General features: G+C 50.9%; 1 protein-coding gene across 1 annotated transcript in view; it reads right to left on the reverse strand.

Moving 5' to 3' along the window:
* The window catches only part of LOC125447402 (podocan-like), a 140,689-nt gene that overhangs the window by 17,444 nt on the left and 105,304 nt on the right, over nucleotides 1-17,941 (reverse strand). The window contains exons 2-5 of the mRNA XM_059639923.1: nucleotides 17,160-17,371; nucleotides 6,934-7,143; nucleotides 5,851-5,944; nucleotides 1,439-1,503 (exon numbers count right to left, since the gene is read on the reverse strand). Of these exons, the coding sequence (XP_059495906.1) occupies nucleotides 1,439-1,503; nucleotides 5,851-5,944; nucleotides 6,934-7,143 (369 nt within the window). The 5' untranslated portion in view covers nucleotides 17,160-17,371. The remainder of the gene's footprint in view (nucleotides 1-1,438; nucleotides 1,504-5,850; nucleotides 5,945-6,933; nucleotides 7,144-17,159; nucleotides 17,372-17,941) is intronic.

Below are 17,941 nucleotides of genomic sequence, written 5' to 3' on the forward strand. Positions count from 1 at the left end.
GGTCAGGATGGCAGCTTTCCTTCCCCTAAAAGGGGGCATTAGTGACCAAGATGGGGTTTTATGACAGTCTGGAAGCATCAGTAACCAATGCTAGTATCGGGGTGTTTTGATGTGGAGTAGGAACAGCTAAGGCGATGATTTGACCACAGTAATAAAGACGTGAGATGAGCTCATCAAAAACAGAGAGAGAGAGAGAGAGAGAGAGAGAAAGAGGGAGAGAGAGCAAGCGCACACATTCACTTCCGAACGGTCTGCACCGGCCCCCATGTCCAGGGACAGCAATTTCAGGATACCGCAGGGAGAACATTTCGATCTGAGGGCCTGTTACACCTCAGTAAAAAGTTCAAGCCTTTGGGAGCAGGGAGGGAAAAAGCGAACTTATCGAAACTTTCAAAACCCTGCAAGGGCTCAATACTGGCACTGATCGGGTTAGCACTGGTCGGGCTAGCACTGGCCCTGTTGGCACTGGCCCTGTTGGCATGGGCCCTGTTGGCTGAGTGCTGTGCTGCCTTTTAGCGAGACAGTAAATGCACAAACTGGCTCAGGAACAGCTCCATCTGGGATAAAATCCAACCAAAGATGGGGGAAAAATGAAGCCGATTCCCATTGGAAAGCTTGGGGCATCCCCTCCCATGACTTCGGCCGATGTTTATCCCTCGATCGATACCATAAAACAGCTCGTCTGACTATCACCACAATGCTCCTTGTGGGGTCTTGCTGTGCACAGGTTAGCTGCGGAGTTTCCTGCAAGACCAACTGAGACTGCACTTGAGACACATTTCATTAGCTGTGAGACAGCGTGGGACATGTCGGACTCTGTATAAGTGCAGGGGGTGTTTTCTTTTCTGCAGGACATGCTGGTGGGGTGGCTGTAGGACACACGTTTTCTTCCTAGTGTACAATAGGAGAGTGCTGAGTGGGCATGGGATGGGGGTAAGACAGTTAATAGAGAGACTGGCCCCATCCCCCATCCCTACCCTCTCCTTGGCTGTACATCCAGTTCACGCAGACAGTACTGTGTGTGCGTGCGCCTGTGCGTGTGTGTGTATGTCTGTGTGTGCGTGTGACTGCTTGTGTGTGTGTGTGTGTCTGCGCATGTATGTGTGTGACTGCTTGTGTGTTTGTGTGTATGTGCGCATGCATGCGCGTGTGTGTGCACGCGCATATGTCTGTCTGTGTGTGTGTGTATGTCTGTGTGTGTGTATGTATGTGTGATTGCATGCACGTGTGTGTGCATGTCTGTGCGTGTGTGTATGTCTGTGTGTGTCTGTATGTATGAGTGCACACACGTGTGTGTGTGTGTGTGCACGCATGTGCACACCTATGTCTGTGTGTATATGTCTATGTGTGTGTTTGTGCGTGTGTGTGTGTGTGTGTGTGTGTGTGTGTGTGTGTGTCTCTGTGTGTGAGAGAGAGAGAGAGAGAGAGAGACTCTCACCTTGTTGTTTGCCAAGTATAGGTACTCCAGTTGCTGGAGAGATGCAAACACTTTATCCGGTAACCCTGTAAGATCATGGCAACAGGAGTGTGAACCAGGAAAATGCCCTAGAGGCTACTCCACAGTATTTCACAGCTTCCCCACTCCCTGAATGAAGAAATTCTTCCCGATCCCTTGGTCCCGAAAGGCCTACCCCTTATTCTTAGACTTTAACCTCTAGTTTTAGACTTCCCCAACCTCGGGAACATCCTTCCACATCCAGCCTGACAGTGCCATCAGGATTTTATATGTTTCTATGAGACACCCCTCATTCCCCTCAACTCCAGCCAGTGCAAGCCCAGTCGATCCTGTCTTTCCTCATATGTCCATCCAGGAACCAGCCTGGGGAACCTTCAGAAACTGTTCCTCCTCATACAAGTCCTAACTCCCCTGAGGTCACCGTGAAGAACTCTCCTTCTCAACCTCTCCCCTTGCCCTGAGGTGAGGTGACCCGCGCTTTAAACCACCATCAGCCAGCTCTCTGTAATGACAAGGCAGCCCCATACTCCAGCAGGATTACAGTGTCCTTATCTTGATACATAAGCCCCTCATCTCCAGACGATCCCCGGATAACTCTCCAGCAAAGGTGGAACAGTCCCTCAGCATCGATCCTGTCAAACCCTCTGAGGGTGTTTTTCAACGTTTCAATTCCTCGTTTTTTTCCCGAAATCCCACTTCTTCCAACTTCATCATACATGGAACATGGAGCATAGAGCATAGACCGTAGACCGTAGACCGTAGAATGTAGACCGTAGACCGTAGAGCATAGGGCATAGGCCATAGACTGTAGAGCGTAGAACATAGAGCATAGAGCATAGCGCATAGAACACAGGGCATAGAGCATAGAACGTAGAGCATAGAGCATGGAACATTGAGCATAGAGCATAGAACACAGGGCGTAGGGCATGGAGCATGGGGCATGGGGCATAGACCATAGAACGCAGAGCATAGAGCGTAGAACGTAGAGCAGAGGGCATAGAATATAGAGCGTAGGGCATAGACCGTAGAACATAGAGCATTGGGCGTTGAGCACAGATCATAAAGCGTAGAGCATAGCGCATAGAGCATTGACCATAGAGCAAACAGCATAGAGCATTGACCATAGAGCAAACAGCATAGAGCATTGACCATAGAGCAAACAGCATACAGCATAGAGCATTGACCATAGAGCAAACAGCATAGAGCATTGACCATAGAGCAAACAGCATAGAGCATTGAACATAGAGCAAACAGCATAGAGCATTGAACATAGAGCAAACAGCATAGAGCATAGAGCATTGAACATAGAGTATGGAACGGTATAGCACAGTACTGTTGAACAGCCCATGATAGTCTGCCGAAATTTTACCCGAATGCTAAGGTCTATCCACACATACATTATACCAACATCCATATGCCTATCTAACAGCCACTTAAATGCCCCTAATGAGACCGAAACACTACAGTCTCTGGCAACGCATTCCAAACCCTATCACTTTCTGACGTCTCCCCTATGTCTACCCTGTCACTCTCGGGAATCAATACAACCCTGTCACTCTGGGGAATCTGTACAAAACAGTCACTCTGGGGAATCGATACGACCCTGTCACTCTGGGGAATGGGTACGACCCTGTCACTCTGGGGAACGGTTCTGACCCTGACACTTTGGGGAATCGATACGACCCTGTCACTCTGGGGAATGGGTACGACCCTGTCACTCAGGGGAATCGATACGACCCTGTCACTCTGGGGAATCGATACAACCCTGTCAGTCTGGGGAAACGATACGACCCTGTCACTCTGGGAAATGGGTCCGACCCTGTCACTCTGGGGAATGGGTACATCCCTGTCACTCTGGGGAATCTGTACAAAACAGTCACTCTGGGGAATCGATACGACCCTGTCACTCTGGGGAATCGATACAACCCTGTCACTCTGGGGAATGGGTATGACCCTGTCACTCTGGGGTATCTGTTCGATCCTGTCACTCTGGGGAATGGGTACGACCCTGTCACTCTAGGGAATGGGTACGACCCTGTCACTCTGGGGAATCGATACGACCCTGTCATTCTGGGGATGGGTACGACCCTGTCACTCTGGGGAATCGATACAACCCTGTCACTCTGGGGAATGGGTATGACCCTGTCACTCTGGGGTATCTGTTCGATCCTGTCACTCTGGGGAATGGGTACGACCCTGTCACTCTAGGGAATGGGTACGACCCTGTCACTCTGGGGAATCGATACGACCCTGTCACTCTGGGGATGGGTACGACCCTGTCACTCTGGGGAATCGATACAACCCTGTCACTCTGGGGAATGGGTATGACCCTGTCACTCTGGGGAATCGGTACGACCCTGTCACTCTGGGGAATCTGTTCGATCCTGTCACTCTGGGGAAACGAGACGACCCTGTCACTCTGGGGAATCGGTATGACCCTGTCACTCTGGGGAATGGGTCTGACCCTGTCACTCTGGGGAATCGGTACGACCCTGTCACTCTGGGGAATGGGTATGACCCTGTCACTCTAGGGAATGGGTACGACCCTGTCACTCTGGGGAATCGATACGACCCTGTCATTCTGGGGATGGGTACGACCCTGTCACTCTGGGGAATCGATACGACCCTGTCACTCTGGGGATGGGTACGACCCTGTCACTCTGGGGAATCGATACAACCCTGTCACTCTGGGGAATGGGTATGACCCTGTCACTCTGGGGAATCGGTACGACCCTGTCACTCTGGGGAATCTGTTCGATCCTGTCACTCTGGGGAAACGAGACGACCCTGTCACTCTGGGGAATCGGTATGACCCTGTCACTCTGGGGAATGGGTCTGACCCTGTCACTCTGGGGAATCGGTACGACCCTGTCACTCTGGGGAATGGGTCTGACCCTGACACTCTGGGGAATCGATACGACCCTGTCACTCTGGGGAATGGGTACGACCCTGTCACTCTGGGGAATGGGTACGACCCTGTCACTCTGGGGAATGGGTACGACTCTGTCACTGCGGAATCTGTGCGACCCTGTCACTCTGGGGAATGGATACTACCCTGTTACTCTGGGGAATCTGTACGATCCTGTACTCTGGGGAATGGATATGACCCTGTCACTCTGGGGAATGGGTACGACCCTGTCACTCTGGGGAATGGATATGACCCTGTCACTCTGGGGGAATGGGTACGACCCTGTCACTCTGGGGAATGGGTACGACCCTGTCACTCTGGGGAATGGGTACGACCCTGTCACTCTGGGGAATGGGTACGGCCCTGTCACTCTGGGGAATGGGTACGACTCTGTCACTGCGGAATCTGTGCGACCCTGTCACTCTGGGGAATGGATACTACCCTGTTACTCTGGGGAATCTGTACGATCCTGTACTCTGGGGAATGGATATGACCCTGTCACTCTGGGGAATGGGTACGACCCTGTCACTCTGGGGAATGGATATGACCCTGTCACTCTGGGGGAATGGGTACGACCCTGTCACTCTGGGGAATGGGTACGACCCTGTCACTCTGGGGGATGGGTACAAATCTGTCACTCTGGGGAATGGATATGACCCTGTCACTCTGGGGAATGGGTACGACCCTGTCACTCTGGGGAATGGATATGACCCTGTCACTCTGGGGGAATGGGTACGACCCTGTCACTCTGGGGAATGGGTACGACTCTGTCACTGCGGAATCTGTGCGACCCTGTCACTCTGGGGAATGGATATGACCCTGTCACTCTGGGGGAATGGGTACGACCCTGTCACTCTGGGGAATGGGTACGACCCTGTCACTCTGGGGAATGGGTACGACCCTGTCACTCTGGGGGATGGGTACAAATCTGTCACTCTGGGGAATGGATATGACCCTGTCACTCTGGGGGAATGGGTACGACCCTGTCACTCTGGGGAATGGGTACGACCCTGTCACTCTGGGGAATGGGTACGACCCTGTCACTCTGGGGGATGGGTACAAATCTGTCACTCTGGGGAATCGGTACGACCCTGTCACTCTGGGGAATCGGTACGACCCTGTCACTCTCGGGTTTGATTGGCTGAACTTCAGTCAGTGCATGCCTCATCTCCCTGAGCTAACAGTACACAGTAGTGGCTTGGTCTCATTGAAACTCTGTGTAGTTGTAGTTATAGTAATATTTATGGACAGAATCTAGCGTTGTCACTGGCCTACACTCGGACCAACCCAATGGTTTCTCCCTGGCGACTGTTTGGGGGCCTCACTTGGGTGGCTCTTGGCAGTAATGGGGCTCAGGACATTGGCACAAACCAAGCTGGACATCGGCATCTGGGGACAATAGCAGAAACCCTTTCCCCAGTCACACCTACCAACACCCCCAGCCCGCCACCCCAAACCAGGCCCTTCAGCCCCTCATGCCCCCTACCTTGGGATGGGATCCTGTTGTTGTGCAAGCTGAGGGTCTTCAGTTTAGTGAGCCTGGACAAGTGCTCGATGGGGATGTCTTCCAGCCGGTTATTCTGCAAGGAACAGTGATGGGAGATCAGATGGAAAAGCTCCTCTTTCAGCAATGCTCTCCCACTTCTTTTTCCCGCATCCCTCTGTTTTCTGGGAATTTGGGACACTGCTGGATCCTTTGAATCTATTGATCCCTGATGTCTTTGACTCCAGATTAGTCAGGGCATCAAGGGTTACTGAAAAAGGGGCAGAAAGTGGAATGCCGGATCAGCCACAATCCTATTGGAAGAAGGAGCATATTGAAGGGCCCTTCTGGCCTGCTCCAGCTCCTATCCCTTATGGCCGTCTGGTATAAAGAGAGAACAGACAGGGATATATCAGGGCAGTGGGCTTTGCCATGGTGGCAACTCAAATGTTTAACTCTACCTCATAATTTAAACAAATTTATTACCCAGAGAAATTGCAATCACAGAGCGATTTTACTTGAGCATCTAATTTGTGAAGCAATATGCCACAGGGATGGAACAGCAGATACTGTACGGGAGCTGTAACGTACGGTTGTGCGTATCACGAAGGAGGTGTATTTGAGCCATTCAGGGAAGATCACTGAGTAGCCAGGGGTGGTTGATAGGGCAGGAAAGGGTTTCTGGGGACAGAATCAAGGCGGGTGGCTGGAGTGTTACATCTAGGGTTTCCCAAGAGGTAGGCAGGTGTTGTTTCTCACCCGCTATCTCTATACTTGACGGGCCGAACGATCTACCTCACTCTCATCACTGAGGGCTCTGTGTGTTCAAACCCTTTGAGGTTGGAAGCACCACGGTTGTGCCATTGCAACATGTGAAGGAGTGGGATCTTCCTCTCCACATAAACCAGCTGATGATTCTGCCCTCTTCCTGCGCTCCCCCTACAATGGAGCAGGGAGCAAAGGATGGGAGAGGGGTCCACTCCATGTGCGGTGTGTTGATTTGAGTCAGGCAATGCTGGCCTGCAGAGTTGCAGGGTTCCTGGGTGAGGGGCCTCGCGGCGGTCTAGCTGAAGGGGGCTTTCTTACCTGTAGGGCCAGGTGCTGGGTGTTGACTGAGATGTTACTGGGGAAGGTGCTGAGGTCCACGCCGCTGCAGTCCACCATCGCCTCGGAGCTGCAGACGCATCTGAGTGGGCAGCTGTCTCCCGCCGAGGTACTCTCTTCCTCACCTCTGCTCAAGGCAGGCAGCATGGAGAGGACCCCCATTAGGTAAACAAGCTCCCATCGGACCACCATCTGCTCACGGGGGAGGGGGTGAGAGAAGAACAGACTCACTTTTGAGATTGGAGTCAACTGTGAGAGGGTGATCCACACTAGTCCCTGCAGCCTCGTCATCCTCAAAGCCAACCCCTCCCCCTCAAAAGCCTTCAAATTTCAACCACCATGTCCTCAGGGCTCATCTGTTTCCTTTTCCCTCTCCCTAGGGTTGGGGAGGCAATGGCCTAGTGGTATTATCACTATTAAACCAGAAACTTTGCTAATGATCGGGGGTTCTGGGTTCAAATCCCACCACAGTAGATGGTGGAATTTGGAATTCAGTAAAAAGAATCTGGGATGAATCCATTGTTGGGGAATAAGCCATCTGGTTCACTAATGTCCTTTAGGAAAGGAAATTCTTGTGCTTATCTGGTCTGGTCTTCTCCTGACTGCAGACCCACAGCAATGTGTGTTTGATGCTTAACTGCCTTCTGAGTAATTGGGGAAGAGTAATAAATGTTGGATTAGTCAGGGACACCCACATCCCATAAGGAGGTAAAAACACAATTTGTATCCCCATGTTGGTTGGCTCACCAAGCTGGTTCGTTAGTTTGCAGACGTTTCATCGCCCTGCTGGGTAACATCATCAGGGCAGCCTCCGATGAATCGCTGTTGTGTTCTCCCGCCCGGTATTTAAACTCTGGGCTCTGTGGGAGTTGACTACCTCATTTCCAGTTTTCCTTCACAGTGGTGTGTAAATAGGGTCTAGTTCTACGTGCTTGTTGATGGCCTCCTTGGTGGAGAACCAGACCTCTAGGAATTCCCGTGCCTGTCTCTGTTTGGTCTGTCCCAGGATCCTTAGTGTTGTCCCAATGGAACTGGTGGCTCTCCTGACAGAATGCAGAGCTGGGCTGAGAAATGGCAGATGGAGTTCAAGCTGGATAAATGCGAAGTGATACATTTTGGAAGGTCGAACTTAATTGCTGAATATAGGATTAAAGGCAGGATTCTCGGCAGTGTGGAGGAGCAGCGGGATCTTGGTGTTCAAGTGCATAGCTCCCTCAAAGTTGCCACCCAGGTGGATAAGGTTGTTAAGAAAGCATATGGTGTCTTGGCTTTCATTAACAGGGGGATCGAGTTTAAGAGCCGCGAGGATATGCTGCAGCTCTACAAAACCCTGGTGAGACCACACTTGGAATATTGTGTCCAGTTCTGGTTGCCCTATTATAGGAAAGATGTGGAGGCTTTGGAGAGGGTGCAAAGGAGGTTTACCAGGATGCTGCCTGGACTGGAGGGCTTGTCTTACGAGGAGAGGTTGACTGAGCTCGGACTTTTCTCTCTGGAGAGGAGGAGGAAGAGAGGTGACCTGATCGAGGTGCACAAGGTAATGAGAGGCATGGATAGAGTCGATAGCCAGAGACTTTTCCCCAGGGCAGGATTGACTGCCATGAGGGCTCATAGTTTTAAGGTGTTAGGAGGAAGGTATAGAGGAGACGTCAGAGGGAGGTGCTTCACCCAGAGAGTTGTGAGCGCATGGAATAGTTTACCAGTGGTAGTCGTGGAAGCGGAGTCATTAGTGACATTTAAGCGACTGCTGGACGTGCACATGGACAGCAGTGAATTGAGGGGAATGTAAGTTAGGTTATTTTATTTTTGGATGAGGATTCTTCCACGGCACAACATCATGGGCCGAAGGGCCTGTACTGTGCTGTACTTTTCTATGTTCTGTGTTCTGTGTTCTGTGTTCTGTGTTCTATGTTCTGTGTTCTATGTTCTGTGTTCTGTGTTCTGTGTTCTGTGTTCTGTGTTCTGTGTTCTATGTTCTGTGTTCTGTGTTCTGTGTTCTATGTTCTGTGTTCTGTGTTCTATGTTCTGTGTTCTGTGTTCTGTGTTCTGTGTTCTGTGTTCTGTGTTCTGTGTTCTATGTTCTGTGTTCTGTGTTCTGTGTTCTGTGTTCTATGTTCTATGTTCTGTGTTCTGTGTTCTATGTTCCGTGTTCTATGTGTATGGAATTGGGTGAGTATAGGTCGTATCTTTTTTGTTGCCAGTTGGTGGCCAGTTTCCTTCCCGTCTGTCCATGTAATGTTTGCTCCAGTCCTTGCAGGGAATCCTGTATATCACATTTGTTCTGTCCATAGTGGGCGAGGGGCCATTGGTTCGAGTTAGCAGTTGACGTAGGTTTGTGTGCCACTCTGATGCCCAATGGTCATAGGAATCTTATGGTCAGTAGGAACTGCAGATGCTGGAGAATCCAAGATAACAAAGTGTGAAGCTGGATGAACACAGCAGGACAAGCAGCATCTCAGGAGCAGGAAGGCTGACGTTTCGGGCCTAGACCCTTCATCAGAAAAACTTCTGAAGGAGGGTCTAGGCCCGAAACGTTAGCCTTCCTGCTCCTCTTGTGGTCAGTTCGGATATGTTTTTGATGTACGGTAACGTGATGGATCTGTTAGGGTGTGTAGTATCTTCCTGTTGTTGTTTGTGGGATAGACATTGTCGGACCCAACTGTTTGGGTGTCCTGTGTCCTTGAATACTTGGTAGAGGTATTCTTCTTCTTTTTGGCACAGTTCCGGGTTGTTGCAGTGTATTGTCACTCATTTAAACAGCAACTTTTTTCACGCAACTCTGTTTGTGGATGTTGGGATGGTTACTATTTAAATTCAGGACTTGATCCACGTGTGTGTGGTCTTTCTGTACCTTCGTCAGAAATTCCCTGTCGGCCCCGTGTTCTATCATGACGTCCAGGGATGGGAGCTGTTCGAGCTTTCCCTCTTCCCTGGTGAATTTGATGCTGGTGAGGGTGTTGCTTATTAGTTGGTGTGTCTCCTCTAGTTTGGTCCGTTTGATGATGACAAAGGTGTTGTCCACAAATCAGATCTATAGTTTGGGTTGGATCTGCGGAAGGGCCATACTTTCAAGTCTCTGCATCACTGCTTCTGCTATTAGTCCAAAGATAGGTGACTGCATGGGTGTCCCGTTAACCTGTCCATAGATTTGGCCGCTAAGGGTCAAATGGGTCGTGAGGCCTGGGTCCAGTAATTTCAGCATGTTGTATATGGAGATGGTGTCACTTGGTGTCACGTTGTAGTAATGTTGTAGTGTTTCTCTCACCGGCGCTGTGTCAATCAGTGTGAATGGTGCAGTAATGTCAAATGGTGACCACGTTCTCGTCATCGTCTATTCTCATGTCTTTGAGGGATTTGAGGAACTCCTGGGGCTGGGTGGATTAAGTGGGGATGGCTTGCTGATGAGGTGCTTTAGTCTTTGTTGTAACTCCTTGGCTAACCTATGTGTTGGTGTGCCTGGGAGGAATGGATCTGAGGGGTACTTTCAGTATGTGTGCCTTTGGGAGGCTGGAGAATCGAGGGGATGTGTTTGTCCCTTCAGGCTTCATTTCTAGTTAGTCTGTTTTGTTGATTTGTCCGGTCTGATTGAGTTTCTTCAGCGTGTTGAGTAGTTTGTTGTGGTGTCAGATACATTTGTACTTGCTGCTATGTGTTTGTGTCTGCGCGTAGTGTCTGTGCTTTAGTGAGGGAGTCCCACTTTTTAGTATTACTGGCATGTGCCCTTTGTCTGCTGGTAGGATTATGATGTTTTTGTCTTTTTTTTTAGTCCTCCTAAGACCTCCCTTTCTGCTAGTGTTGAGAGTGTCGAGCTTGTTCCTTCTGGTCAGTGTCAGGATCACTATTTGTCTTCTGGCTTGTTGCGTTTCTTCATTGAGGCCATTGGTCTGCAGTGCGGATTCTGCAGCTGCTGGGAACTCTGTCCTGTTGGCATCTCTGTGGTTGCAGTTGAGTCTATGTATTAGAACAGCTTTCTCTGTGCCTGTTAGTGTCCTGTCTGAGAGGCTTCTGACCTAAAGTGTCAGATCTTTGGTTGTCGCTTTGGTGGGTTAGTTTGGCTAGTTTTTCTTCTGGATCTATCTTTTCTTGGTTCTTGTCATTTGTTGACTGATGTCAATGGCTCGCTCGAAGCCTGTTGTCCAGGCTAGTTTGGTTGTGTGTAGGAAAAAGGTTTTTTGGTGCTTAATGGGCGTGTCATTAATCATTACCTTCACCATCCCCCAGCCATTGTGTTCTGCTGTCCTATATGCCTGTGCATTGCTCGTGGGGGGCTTATCCCTCACACTGCGCGGCAATATCTGGTTCCTGGGGCATCAATGCAGGAAGTAGAGTTGCTCGCGATTGGCACTCTGTCGTTTGGCATAGGTTTCGTATTTCTGGGCATACTGTGCCCGAAGAGTTCAAAGGTTCTTCAGGAGATCTGTAGCTCGGGTTGTGGATGCACCCATCTTCATACACGTGGATAAGGAGAGCGACCAGTTCCATTGGGGCAACACCAAGGATGCTGGGACAGGCCAAGCAGAGACTGGCACAGGAATTCCTAGAGGTCTGGTTCTCCACCAAGGAGGCCATCAACACAAAACATAGAACTAGACCCTATATACACACCACTTTGAAGGAAAACCAAAAATGAGGTAGTCAACTCCAACAGAGCCCAGAGTTTAAATACCGGGCGGGAGAACACAACAGCGATTCATCGGAGGCTGCCCTGATGATGTTACCCAGCAGGGCGATGAAACATCTGCAAACTAACGAACCAGCTCAGCAATCCACCCAACCTCGACACCCACGACCCAAGGTACAAATCTACTCTAAAACCTAAGACACAACTTGTAGTGCCTCATGGGGGCTCATAACAATGAGATTTGGCCACACAGAAAGAGGAAATTCAGAAATATTTCCCACTACAACCTCCCCGGGAAAGTTAGGGCCAGGACACAGTGTCTGACCCAACACTAACCCCTCACAGCTTGCCCTTAAACCCCCCAGACCATAATTTACGATTTACTCAGCTGGTCAACTGGGAGGTGAGGAAGGCAGCAGGTAGTGGCATAATGGATGAAAGCAGAATATTGTTAGAATTTCCCACGGAGAGAGGGGAAGGCAGCGTTAACTCTCCTTCAGTCAGGGCTAAAGAGATCAGATGCCCCTGTTTAAGAATGATGTGGATTTTGTCCTGCAGCAGACATTTCTCTTCAGCTAACGGTTCTGCACAGTCCCATCTATTTGGATAATAAATAATCTTCCCTCTGCTCAGTGTGTTGTGTGGCTAAGAGGCTTAGTGAAGAGATACAGTCCAGAGCTGACTCTGTGTGTGTGTGTGTGTGTGTGTGTGTGTGTGTGTGTGTGTGTGTGTGTGTGTGTGTGTGTGTGTGTGTGTGTGAGAGCGAGTGTGTGTATGTGTGAGCGAGCGTGTGTGTGTGAGTGTATGACTATGTGACTGAGCGTGAGTGAGCATGTGTGTGTGAGAGTGTGTGTGAGCAAGTGTATGTGTGTGTGAGAGTGAGCAAGAGTGTGTGTGTGCGCGAGTGTGTGTGTGTGAGCGAGTGTGTGTCTGAGCAAGTGTGTGTGTGAGTGAGGGTGTGTGTGTGTGCGAGCGAGTGTGTGTGTGTGTGTGTGTGTGTGTATGTGAAAGCAAATGTGTGTGTGTGAGCGTGAGCGAGTGTGTGTGTGAGAGTGAGCAACTGTGGGTGTGTGTGAGCGAGTGTGTGTGTGAACAAGTGTGTGTGTATGTGAGTGTGAGCGAGTGTTTGTGTATGTGTGAGATCAAGTGTGTGGGAGTGAGCAAGTGTGTGAGTGTGAGCGAGTGAGAGTGTGAGCGAGGGTGTGTGTGAGAGAGTGTGTGTGTGTGAGCGACTGTGTGTGTGCGTGAGTATGTGTGTGTGAGCGAGTGTGTGTGTGAGTGTGAGCATGTGTGAGTGTGTGTATGTGAGTGACTGTGTGTGAGCGAATGTGTGTGAGCAAGAGTGTGTGTGTGAGCAAGTGTGTGTGAGAGTGTGAGCATAAGTGTGTGTGTTTGTGAGCGAGTGTGTGTGTGTGTGTGAGCGAGTGTGTGTGTAAGCGACTGTGTGTGTGTGAGCGACTGTGTGTGAGAGTGTGAGCGACTGTGTGTGAGAGTGTGAGCATGTGTGTGTGTGTGTGTGTGTGAGTGAGTGTGAGCATGTGCAAGTGTGTGTGTAAGCGAGTGTGTGTGAGCGACTGTGTGTGTGTGAGCGAGTGTGTGTGATAGTGTGAGCATATGTGTGAGTGTGAGCATGTGTGTGCGTGAGCGAGTGTGTGTGTATGTGAGAGTGTGAACATGTGTGAGTGTGTGTGAGAGCAAGTATGAGAGTGTGAACATGTGTGAGTGTGTGTGTGAGCAAGTGTGTGTGTGAACGAGTGTGTGTGAGCAAGTGTGTGTGCGAGCAACTGTGTGTGCGAGCGACTGTGTGTATGCGAGCCAGTGTGTGTGAGCGACTGTGTGTGTGTGTGAGCGAGTGTGTGCGTGAGCGAGTGTGTGTCTGTTTAAGCGACTGTATGTGTGTAAGCGACTGTGTGTGTGTGAGTGTGAGCGACTGTGTGTGAGAGTGTGAGCGAGTGTGAGCATGTGCGAGTGTGTGTGTAAGCGAGTGTGTGTGTGTGTGTGTGAGCGAGTGTGTGTGATAGTGTGAGCATGTGTGTGAGTGTGAGCATGTGTGTGTGCATGAGCAAGTGTGTGTGTATGTGAGAGTGTGAGCATGTGTGAGTGTGTGTGTGAGCGAGTGTGTGTGTGTGAGCGACTGTGTGTGCGAGCGACTGTGTGTGCGAGCGACTGTGTGTATGCGAGCCAGTGTGTGTGAGCGACTGTGTGTGTGAGAGAGAGCGAGTGTGTGTGTGTGTGTGAGCGAGTGAGTGTGTGTGTGTGTGTGTGAGCGAATGTGTGTGTGAGTGTGTGTGTGGGTGTGAGCGAATGTGTGTGTGAGTGAGTGTGTAAGTGCGTGAGCAAGTGTGTGTGTGAGTGAGTGTGTGTGAGCGAGTGTCTGTGTGTGAGTGAGTGTGTGTGAGCGAGTATATGTGTGTGAGCGAGTGTGTGTGTGAGCGAGTGTGTGTGTGAGTGTGTGTGCGAGCAAGTGTGTGTCCGAGCGAGTGTGTATGCATGAGCATGTGTGTGTGAGCAAGTGTGTGTGTGAGTATGTGTGTGTGAGCGAGTGTGTGTGTGAACAAGTGTGTGTGTGAGCGAGTGTGTGTGTGTGAGCGAGTGTGTGTTTGTGTGCTAGCAAGTGTGTGTGTTGCCAGATGAGTACACACACCAGGTCAGCATTCATTAGGAGGGTCAGGCAGAATAGGCAGCTCCGAAACTATTCCGCTGTCTAAGATCAGGGAGCCCTACGATTCGGGAAAATGTAAGGGATTTATTGAAGGGGACAGGCTGCTTGGCTTGGCTGTAACTGTGGAGGTCTGATCGAAATAAGGTGTTGAAGATGATCAAAGGGAAGCTGTTTCCTTTGGTGAGGGTCCCCAGAACGATGTTTGACACAAAACTAAAGAGTTTTCCTGTTTGGGTGCGATATCCAAAAGCAGTTGTTTACACAAAGAGTGGACGCGGGGCCTTTGGAGTAAAAACAGAGACAATGCTGGAGTAACTCAGCAGGTTGGGCAGCATCTACAGAGAGAAGCAGAGTTAGCACATCGAGCCTTCAGAGTCTACAACCCTGCCCGACAAACACTGCTGCGACTCTGCGGGTGTTGGTTGGAAATTTGAAGATTTAGATCAATAGCTTTTTGTTAGGCAGGGGTTTTTAAAATGAATTATTGGGATGTGGGCATCCCTGGCAAGGCTGGCATCTATGACCCATCCCTAGTTGCCCCCGACTGAGCGGGCAGCTCACAATCAACAACATTGCTGTGGGTCTGGAGTCACATGTCAAAGTCCCCTTGTCAAAGCCTTTGATCATCTTCAACACCTTATTTCGATCAGACCTCCACAGTTACAGCCAAGCCAAGCAGCCTGTCCCCTTCAATAAATCCCTTACATTTTCCCGAATCGTAGGGCTCCCTGATCTTAGACAGCGGAATAGTTTCGGAGCTGCCTATCCTGCCTGACCCGGTAAGGATGGCAGTTTCCTTCCCTAAAAAGCATTAGTGAACCAGATGGGGTTGCACATCAATCGGTAATTGCTTTTTTTAGTCAGCATCATTGATACTAGCTTTCAGTTGCAGACTTTATTAATTTAGTTCAGATTCTACAAGCCCACCATGTTTAATTCAATGATGGAGCAGGCTTGAGTAGCTGCCTGTCCAGCCTCTGCCCTGTGATTTCTCTGGGATATCCCAGGAGGGATCTACTGACCGGATCCTAAAGGGCTGGGACTGCACCATCAGACCAGACTTCATTCCCAGAGGCTGCGTTTCCTCGGTGTGGTGTTTCCTCAGTGCGAACGCAGACTGTGGGGCAGATAGGCGCTGCACCTCCCCTGTGCAAAAGGAGCAATGTACCGAAACGAGCACAGCATCATCCCACACACAGCATTCCACCACAACAACAGTCTGTTCATGGAGTGGTTGAATTAGAAATGTCAGTCAGAGATGTTGTCACAGCTCTCTGCTGGGTTTCACAAACCATAGAGTCCCCAGGGTGTAGAAGCAGGCCATTCAGCCCATCGGGTCCACTCTAACCGTAAGAAGAGCATCCCAGCCCTCTTCCCTATCCCTGTAACCCTGCAATTCCCACAGCTGATCCACCTAGCCAACACATCCCTGAACACCATGGGCAATTTAGCATGGTCAATACACTCAAACACGCACATCTTTGGACTGTGGGAGGAGACTGGAACACTGGAGGAAACCCACAGAGACACAGGGAGAGTATATAAAGGCCACACAGTCACCTGAGAGTAGAATCGAACCCAGGTCCCTCAGGGATCTTCAATTATTCAGGCCTGCCCATAGTACAGACACTGATAGACAGTACCACCTCCACACTACACGCACTGAGACAGCACTGACCCTCCGACAGTGCGGCGCTCCCTCAGCACTGACCCTCCGACAGTGCGGCACTCCCTCAGCACTGACCCTCCAAGAGTGTGGCACTCCCTCAGCACTGACCCTCCCACAGTGCGGCACTCCCTCAGCACTGACCCTCCGAGAGTGTGGCACTCCCTCAGCACTGACCGTCCGAGAGTGTGGCACTCCCTCAGCACTGACCCTCCGACAGTGTGGCGTTCCCTCAGCACTGACCCTCCCACAGTGTGGCACTCCCTCAGCATTGACCCTCCGACAGTGCGGCACTCCCTCAGCACTGACCCTCCCACAGTGCGGCGCTCCCTCAGCACTGACCCTCCCACAGTGCGGCGCTCCCTCAGCACTGACCCTCCAACAGTGCGGCATTCCCTCAGCACTAACCCTCCCACAGTGCGGTGCTCCCCCAGCACTGACCCTCCAACAGTGCGGCGCTCCTTCAGCACTGACCGTCCGACAGTGTGGCACTCCCTCAGCACTGACCCTCCGACAGTGTGGCATTCCCTCAGCACTGACCCTCCGACAGTGCCCACTCCCTCAGTACTCACCCTCTGACAGTACGGCGCTCCCTCAGCACTGACCCTCCAACAGAGCCGTGCTCCCTCAGCACTGACCCTCCCACAGTGCGGCACTCCCTCAGCACTGACCCTCCGACAGTGCGGCACTCCCTCAGCACTGACCCTCCGACAGAGCCGTGCTCCCTCAGCACTGACCCTCCAATAGAGCCGTGCTCCCTCAGCACTGACCCTCCCACAGTGCGGCACTCCCTCAGCACTGACCCTCCGACAGTGCGGCACTCCCTCAGCACTGACCCTCTGACAGAGCCGTGCTCCCTCAGCACTGACCCTCCGACAGTGAGGCACTCCCTCACTACTCACCCTCTGACAGTACGGCGCTCCCTCAGCACTCACCCTCCCACAGTGCGGCATTCCCTCTGCTTCCTGGGAATACACAGCAAGGGGCTATATCGAAGCCCAGCCCTGTGCTGGAGCCAAGACTGGAGCAGAATGAACGAATATCTCCCTTTTCATCTCAAGCTGCTCTCACACCTCCTGAAACACAGGAGTATTCGCCACCTCACAGACCTTGTTCTCCAGCCTCCGTCTCTCCGGATTACTACTGCCAATCCAAGTTGTTTTACTCTGATCACAATATCAATTTTTCAACAATGTACAGCTGAGGATGGAATATCTCCAAGTCTTGCCACTGCATACATTTACAACCGCATTTCTCACCTTCAGCAGTTTCTCGAGTTCAGAACAATAGGACCTGGTGAGAGTGTCGCTCCTGGAAAGTGATCATTGCTGTGGTGAAGCTGCCCGTTCTCGCTCACTCTCTCGTGGTTAAAGGTCGCTTTCCAAATACCAACAGATGAAGGGTCGACTCAATGTTTTGCTGAGGCAAAAGTCCCAGGCTCTTCTCCCCTCGGTTTTCCTAAAATGGATTTCTGAGATTATGTAAGATCAGTGTCCTGTTCTACTCTCAGCCAGCTCTGTCTGTTTCACTGCAGGGTATGTCTCACACACACTCTCTCTCGCACACACACACACACACACTCTCGCACACACACACCCAAACAGACAGACAGACACACACACACCGAAACAGACTCTCTCTCTCACACACACATACCCAAACAGACTCTCACACACACACACACACATACACACACACACTCTCTCACACACACACGTGCACACACTCTCGCACACACACCCAAACAGACAGACACACGCACACACACCCCCAAACAGACTCTCACACACACACACTCTCTCTCTCACACACACACACACACACACACCAAAACAGACTCTCTCTCACACACACACACCCCCAAACAGACTCTCACACACACACTTTCTCTCTCTCTCACACACACACACCAAAACAGACTCTCTCTCACACACACACACCCCCAAACAGACTCTCACACACTCTCTCTCTCTCACACACACATACCCAAACAGACTCTCACACACTCTCTCTCTCTCACACACACATACCCAAACAGACT

The sequence above is a fragment of the Stegostoma tigrinum genome, chromosome 35 (assembly GCF_030684315.1).
Source record: "Stegostoma tigrinum isolate sSteTig4 chromosome 35, sSteTig4.hap1, whole genome shotgun sequence".
Classification (NCBI taxonomy): domain Eukaryota; kingdom Metazoa; phylum Chordata; class Chondrichthyes; order Orectolobiformes; family Stegostomatidae; genus Stegostoma; species Stegostoma tigrinum.